At 42.7% G+C, this 7,453-nt stretch overlaps 1 protein-coding gene across 3 annotated transcripts; it reads right to left on the bottom strand.

Annotated features, from left to right (window-relative positions):
• Positions 1 to 1,015: 1,015 nt before the first annotated feature.
• Positions 1,016 to 6,514, bottom strand: LOC123093417 (protein WEAK CHLOROPLAST MOVEMENT UNDER BLUE LIGHT 1). 3 transcript variants are annotated; one of them, XM_044515384.1, is made up of 5 exons: positions 6,165 to 6,514; positions 5,896 to 6,092; positions 5,045 to 5,211; positions 3,564 to 4,352; positions 1,016 to 3,195 (listed from the first exon to the last, which is right to left on the bottom strand). In XM_044515384.1, the coding sequence occupies exons 4-5, from the start codon at positions 4,320 to 4,322 to the stop codon at positions 1,357 to 1,359; spliced, it is 2,598 nt and encodes an 865-aa protein (XP_044371319.1). In that variant the 5' UTR covers positions 4,323 to 4,352; positions 5,045 to 5,211; positions 5,896 to 6,092; positions 6,165 to 6,514; the 3' UTR covers positions 1,016 to 1,356. The 3 variants fall into 3 exon arrangements, with proteins under 3 accessions (XP_044371319.1, XP_044371318.1, XP_044371320.1); XM_044515383.1 differs by having other exon boundaries at positions 5,045 to 6,092; XM_044515385.1 differs by lacking the exon at positions 5,045 to 5,211.
• Positions 6,515 to 7,453: the final 939 nt, after the last annotated feature.

Below are 7,453 nucleotides of genomic sequence, written 5' to 3'. Positions count from 1 at the left end.
AAACTTCATGAATTTGGTGCATGTTTTGAATTGTAGTTTTTATAGTATAGTATTGAACATTGTAGATGAGTTCGTCGTATGATTCTTCCGAAGAAGAATTTGATATCGAAGAGGAGGAGGATCTTGCAATGATCCTGTATTTTTGCGCTCTGCTGGAGCGGCGCGCGCGCTGCATTATAGCGCGGCTGCTGGAGCCAGTGCTGGCGGCCGCGCTAAACCAGCCGAAGCGCACGCCCCAAACAGGTTTTTTGCGTGCGGCGCTTAGCGCGGCTGTTGGAGATGCTCTTACTAGCTTGCCTTCTTTGCCCGTGGCTAAAGTTCTTGAGGAAATACTACCTCTGTATGCTAATATAAGACGATTTTGCAGTTCAAGAAAGATCTTACATCAGTTTACGGAGGATATTAACTAAATAAACGGTGGAATGTGTGCCTACAGAAATGGTTTATCACAATTCTCGCTCACGATGGCATGGAAATTTAAAAGGAAAAAAAATAACGTGCCCGGCGAGTCGGCGACGTGCGCGACAGCTTCTTCTTGCGGCAAGTTGAGGGACGTGGCCTGCACCAACGAGCAGGGAGAGCGCCGACAATGGCAGCTGCTACCACGGAAGGAATATGATATGCCAGGCGGCGTCGTGTGTGGGGAGCATGTTGGTTGGCGCGCCACGGACACGTCCACGGTTCATGCCGCCGACAATCCGTCTCGGCCGCCGGCGAGCGAGCTCGCTCAGCCTGAATATTGAGGTGTTGAGCGCCGGCGCCGGGACCAAAATTCAGAAGAATACTTGCAGCAAGCAAAACCACTGAAAGTCTGAAACCTTTTGCAATCAGATGTACACAGGACAGTAACCCTCCTCTGAACAGTTTGAGCAAGGTTCACACTCCAGAAGAAATCAGAGGAAAGCGCCTTGCAAGACCCACTGAAACCCTCTGCACACACAATGTTAACAGCATCAGATCCGAGAACGAGAGCCGGATGCATGCAGCTCCCACTCATCTTATCCAGCACACGAAATTCGTCCAAAGTGTATCAAACTCAAGATCCAGTGCATCAAGCACTGGAGTCGGTCAAAGTTACAGGCACAAACACACGGTAGTATTCAAAACATTACAAATTTACAAGCTTTTTTTCTTTACACCTTTGCAAATTTACAAGTTCACGTTTTCTCCGTAGATATAATTTCCATGAAGACTTCACAGCCCGTGATCGGAGAGTTCTGCAGCACGGCAGTTGAGTAAGCAAAAGGACTTGGCTTATCGCAGAATGAACACAAATCTGACAGTTCTAACACTTCTACTTTTTCTTTTTGCGGGGAAATAGTTTCAACACATCCGCCAGAAGGAGAGCACACCGTGTTACGCCGCTGCTGTGAGCCTCCTCCTGGACAGGAACAGCATCATACGGCGGAGGAACGGCGGCTTCTTAGCCTTCTTCACCTTCTCGCGCGAACCTGGGCCGGCAGGGCTGCTCCTGGCTGACATATCCGAGGACAGTGGGTGAACCAAGGCACAGCTGTCTTCTTTGCATGTGCCCTTGGTGTCCCGATCGCGCTCAACGACAATAACCATCGGATTTGAATGTTTAGTTCCAGATTTCAAAGCCTCAGCGGTAGCCTTACGACGCTCCCCATGCTCCTCCCTCCATGTCCTCAGCTCTTGCTCCATGGCCAGCTTGCCTTCCGTGGCACCATCGGCCTGCTTTTGGGCAGCAAGCAGTGCTTGCTTTCGTTCTTCCAGAACCTTGTAAACTTCGCTGAGCTTTGCCAAGACAAGAGACTCGGAGTCCTTGGCCATCTCAACCTGTGCAACTGCAAAAGATATCTTCTCGTGCACAAGCTCTTCTGCCTGATGGGACTTCTCGATGAGAGACGCGTGCTCATTTAAGTCGAGTGTGATCATTCCAGGAGAGCCTTGTTCTGTATTGCTTGCTGCAAGCTCGCTCTCCTCCAGAGCTCTGAGAGCATCAAGCGACAGCCTCTCAGACTCTTTCGCTGCTTCCGTCTCCTTCAGGACTGCCTGGAGCCTGAATTCCATAGCACTCAGATCAGCCTTCGCTTGCTCCATTTCCCCCTTGCTCGTTCTTAGCATCTCCTGTGCCTTCATAGCAAGAGACTTTGCCTCATCAGCTTCTTGGGCTGCAACTTGCAGAAGCCCAGGCAACTCGCCCATTCTGTCGCAGGTTTTCTTCTCCTTGGCATGAACTGTTTCCAGTTCCTGTTGTGCCAGCTTAATCTCCGCCTTGAGAGAAGTAATGGTGATCGATGCCATTGCTTCCAGCTGCTGCATGGTGGCAAGTGCTTCTTTCTCTTTGCTTAACTCTGACTGAAGTGATGCAGCAGTAACTGTCAGGGCACAGACTTCATCTCTCGCCTTATCAATGCTCTTCTTCTGCTCCTCCAGTTCATTTCTTGATAGAAGAATGGTTTCTTCTTGCATGGTCTCATCAGTTCTGTTTCCTTGTTCTTGTGCTTCTTTAATTAGCTTTGCCTCTACATATGCATTTAGCTCTTCGTTGCGCTTCACCAGCAAGCTGGATGATGTTTCCAGCTCAGATTTCAGATCTTCAACAGAGGAAAGCTTCTTGTTGAGTTGACTCAGCTCCTCTTCTGCTTGCCCTAGATCTTTCTCCCATTTAAGACGGTCCTCATCTCGAGCTAAGGAGGCACACGCCTTGTGTTCTTCAGCATCACGGCACGTGGCACGAGCCAAATCCAACACTTCCTTCAGTTTGTTCAACTCTACAGTGAGATCCTCTGCTTGCTTCTCAGACTCTTTGGATACTATGATGGCTACCTGAGACTTTTCAATGGAAATGTCCTGTTCAATCAATAAAGAATCATAATCCTCCTGAACCCCTTTTAACTCATCTTTGACCAACTTCAGTTTGGACACCAGTACTTTGTGCCGTTCATGGATATTTTTCAAAATCTCCTCGCCTGCAACACTATCATTGCTAGCTCCTCCTTCCTCCATCTCTGGTACAATAAATTGAAAGAAATCCAAATCCTCCTTGGCATGTGCCTCTTCATGTTCTGCCCTCTCCAGGTCATGTTTCAGGTTTTCAATAAGCTTATTTGTTCTCTCAATCTCATTGAATACAGACAGCTTTGCAGCCCCTGCAGCTTCTGCTTGCTGTTTGCAATCTGAAATTTCATTCTTCAGCAGACCGACCTCGAGTTTGACATGGTCACCCACCTGATATACCAACATTGTTAATCATACATAGAGAAAGTAAAAAAGAAATATGTCTGTAAGTGCTCAAGCAAGTCTCAATAAAACTACAAAAGATAGAATTAAGTTGTGGCTGAGAGAATTAATGTAAGATAATTTATTAAGTTGTAGCTGAGAGAATTATTAAGTTGTAGCTGATGCAAATGAAAGATAATTTATTAACTTGTAGCTGAGAGAATTATTAAGTTGTAGCTGATGCAAATGAAAGATAATTTATTAACTTGTAGCTGAGAGAATTATTAAGTTGTAGCTGATGCAAATGAAAGATAATTTATTAAGTTGTAGCTGAGAGACTTAATGTAACAAACAAGAGAAGGTATGCTGTGAGTTACCTGCACTGGTTCTGTTTTGCGTGTTTTCCAGTTGATGCTACCACCAAATCTTGAGGCAGCCACCTTCACTGATTCAATGGGCTTCGTTGTATCGACAAAAAAATTACTGGTCCTCGAATAATTCCCACTGTTCAATCTCCTCACAGGTGCAGGCATTTTCTGTCTAGTGTCTCGTAGGCTCATTTGGCGATCAGGCAATCTATGCATGAACCGTGGTTTATCTTCTTTCACCTTTTGTAAGATAGCAGGTGGCGCCTCACAAACAGTCTTCTCAGAATCAGAACAGGAAGCACCATCTTGTGCGTTATGCAAAGGTGCACATTGGACCTCGTCTCTTGAGCTAACTGAAGTCTGTGGCGTTGCATGTGTGTTTTCTTCTGAAGTATGAACTGTCATCAAGTCACTGATGGCATCCTTCGATTCATCAACTTCGTTAGAGGCACATGGAAAACTGTGAGAATCTTCTTTGATTGATGGCAACCCACTGTGGTCCACTTCTGATGAACCAATTATGGAATCACCAACGGGAGCCTTTTGTTCAACCGAAATCTCCTGCAGATTGCTTTCTTCGTCACTCAATATCAAGCTTGCAGGAAGTTCTTGGTGCATTGGTGTCTCCAAATTGGCACATGCTGTTTTCTCAAGGTTATTGTTGTCATCTTCATTAGTGCCTTCAGTTGGCTGAGGCTCTAATGAATTTTGCACAGATTTTGGTGAAGACAAAGACGAGTCATCCACTTCAAGATTCTCCTCTACCATTCTTCCGGTCACTGTTTAATTTTATATTAACTGTGGAAGAAAACATTGAAGATGAGAATTAAACTGGAACAGAAAAAACCTAAGTATGAGTACCAGTTTAATTGCCAAATAAAGTAAACCATTGAAACACACACACACAACTACAATAAACTCAGCAAAGGGAAGTCCTGAGATGCAGATTTTTCAATGAAGGTCTTCATATATGATGTTCTCATCCAAGAACATTCAGGAAAGGTTTGAACTTGATAAGACTTTATAGATGATAAATCCATGGTATAAGAGCAAACCAAGTAGTACTTTTTTTCAACCATAACTATCTGAGAAGCCACAAAACATTGACTTGATGATTTGTCACGGCAAAGGTTCATCTAGCATAACTATTTTGGCTAAATGTTCTTGGACATAAAAAAAAAGTACGATCTGGACATGCAAACAAGTTGCAGGACACCTCTAAATTTTGGTTTAATTTCCGATCCATGTAAAACCAATATTGCTTTATCTATGTCAAGAACTGAGGTCTTCATATGTAAGCAAATTGCATGGTTAAACAAAATAATCCAACTTCAAGCTAAGCAAACATCCTAGAAATATCCAAAAATAAAACTCAAGAACTCATGAAATGAAAAAAAGTTGAAAGGAAAACATGATTACAACTGAGCCACACATAACAGTATCTGAAAGCCATGTGCGTGATCAGAAAGTAAGCAAAAGCTGAAACTTACTGAAGAGTTGAGACCTTGTGCCTGTATCTTTTGTAATCGAAGGATGAAGGATCTTCAAAACGAGGGGAGGAGACTGGAGATGGGGAAAAGGTTTGGGCAGTTTTTGCAGGTATTGGGGAGACAACACTGGAGGAAGGGTTGAAAGAATTGGGACAGTGGAGAGCCACCTGGGAGTAGAGAATAGGATCAATTTAAAAATATTCATATGTGGGGAAGACTTGGAATTATTCCCCTAATGCAATATTTGGTTTGATTTCTTCCTGTAGTTTTTGTACACTATTTTACTTTTATCAAAGTACTGGCACAAGCTGGATGGTTAAGGAAATTGTGTGCCAGCATGAAGCAGGAAGCAGGAACAACTGTATTGGAAATATTCATTTAGAACGTCATGATAGTTGGAAATAATAGAAAAGCTTAGTGCTTCAAGTTCCTCTTTCTTTAGTTTAGTTGGCATTTCATTGGTTGAATCATTCTTCATATGTCATTCAGTGCGCAGATTGGTTAAAAGTAAAAACAAAACAAAAAAAGTAAAGCAAAAGAAAGCACGCGGTCTTCTTTGTAACATAGCATTTTTTAAGAAACTGGTTGGATCTGTTTTTATTCTTTAGAGTAAATAAAGCAGGAAGCAAATATGAAAACAATTACCTACATGTATGCCGTACTTTTCTAACGGAACAGATGATGTCAATCATTGTGTCTTCATTTCTACCATAACAATTTACTGTGTGTGTACCTAATCAATGATAACATGGAAGTAACCATATGTGAAAGCAGTAAGTCGAGCATTGCTGGGATGGGATACAAACAATCTTTACAGTGGTATAAATGTGGAGGATTGTCTGGAAGCCCACCCTGAACGTTCTTTCTTTCTTTTCTGAAGAAAAAATGGATACTATAATTGATTTGAGAAACATTAGCCCTTTCTTAATAGACAAGTGCTACAAAATGTTTCGCGTGTAGCCTCTTTCATAATTAAAGCGAGACACCTTTGCAGGAAGAAATATTTGTGTTGCCTGTTTGGCAGAACTGAAGTCTTCCCAATGGGCATCTGCACCACAAAAACAACTGCTAAGACGATATATAACTGTCAGCGTAACAAGAAAATGGCAAAGCCACGTACCCTTATACCAACATTACGAGGTGTCAAGAGTATAACATCTATAACTGGCTGCCCAATTGTCAGGAGATCTTGTTGTGTTCATGTATGTACCTGATACTCGAATTTGATAGAATGGATATCTCATTGAGATTCTGTTGACCTAGCTTGTCCACAATCTTCTCCAAATCAGACGAAGCAATTCTTTAAGATATCACCATAACAGCAATGCAACAGCTGTGGAGCGCATACCATTTAAATGACCACAATCTTCCATCAAGGATAACAATGCATTTAGCATTTTAAAAGCAAACAATCCTGGTTGCACTGAGATGGAGATATTTCAAACTTTGTGTAAAAACTAGCTACTCCAAGAATTAATCCATGGATGAATGATTTAGACTATTTTCTTGCGTTAAAAAAATGCTCTAACAACTATCAATCTCGCAGAAGAATGATTTTGCATGTTTTCTTGTGTTAAACAAATGCTCTACCAGCTGTCAGTAAACAAACATCAACTTAGGCTTGAGCAGGGTTTCAACACATTCCCCACAATTTTAATGCCTTGTGTTTGACAAAAAAAAAGTTCTCTAGCTAATGGAGCTTGTTGTAGGATCAGGGCTACTCAATCAAACTGATTCCCACATCTTTCCTCAACCCTTTTCCTTCCATATCTAACCGCAGCCACTCATAGTCATTCCATTTACCAACTGAAGCATAGATGTTAGAAAGCATGACATAAGACCGTGGATTACTGTGGTCAGAGTCAATGAGCAATTTCCCCACAGCCTCACCAATTTTGGAATTTCCATGGAATCTACAGGCTCCAAGCAATGACTCAAGCAAACTTTCTGATGGTCTGAATGGCATTGACCCGACAACATCATAGGCTTCATCCAAGTGGCCAGTTCGACCTAGCAGATCCACCATGCATGCATAATGCTCCATCCTCGGTGTGATGCCGTAGTCTATCTGTAGTGATTTAAACAAGGATCTTGCTTGCTCTACAAGGCCACTATGACTGCAAGCTGACAAGATACTAACAAAAGTTACGTCATCTGGCTCCACTCCTGAGGCTATCATCATGGAGAAAAGGTCAAGGGCAGACTTGCCATCCCCATGTAAACCATATGAGTTGATCATTGCACTCCAAGTAACAGAATCTTTTGCCCCTGAGCTATCAAAGAGCTCTCTTGCAAATGAAATGCTTCCACACCTTGAATGCATGTCAATGAGAGCATTGACAACAAAAAGGCTTCCACCAAAGCCATTCTTTAGTAAGAGAGCTGTAACACATTCTGCCAAATCTGCTT

The sequence above is a fragment of the Triticum aestivum genome, chromosome 4B (genome assembly GCF_018294505.1).
Source record: "Triticum aestivum cultivar Chinese Spring chromosome 4B, IWGSC CS RefSeq v2.1, whole genome shotgun sequence".
NCBI classification, from domain to species: domain Eukaryota; kingdom Viridiplantae; phylum Streptophyta; class Magnoliopsida; order Poales; family Poaceae; genus Triticum; species Triticum aestivum.
This window is presented reverse-complemented; position numbering and strand designations above follow the sequence as displayed.

Excerpts from the sequence above, each read along its gene's own strand:
- LOC123093417 (XM_044515383.1), bottom strand. The coding sequence starts at position 4,322 with ATGGTAGAGGAGAATCTTGAAGTGGATGACTCGTCTTTGTCTTCACCA. Across the intron at positions 3,196-3,563 it reads GCAAAACAGAACCAGTGCAG|GTGGGTGACCATGTCAAACT; the intron begins GTAACTCACAGC and ends TTGGTATATCAG.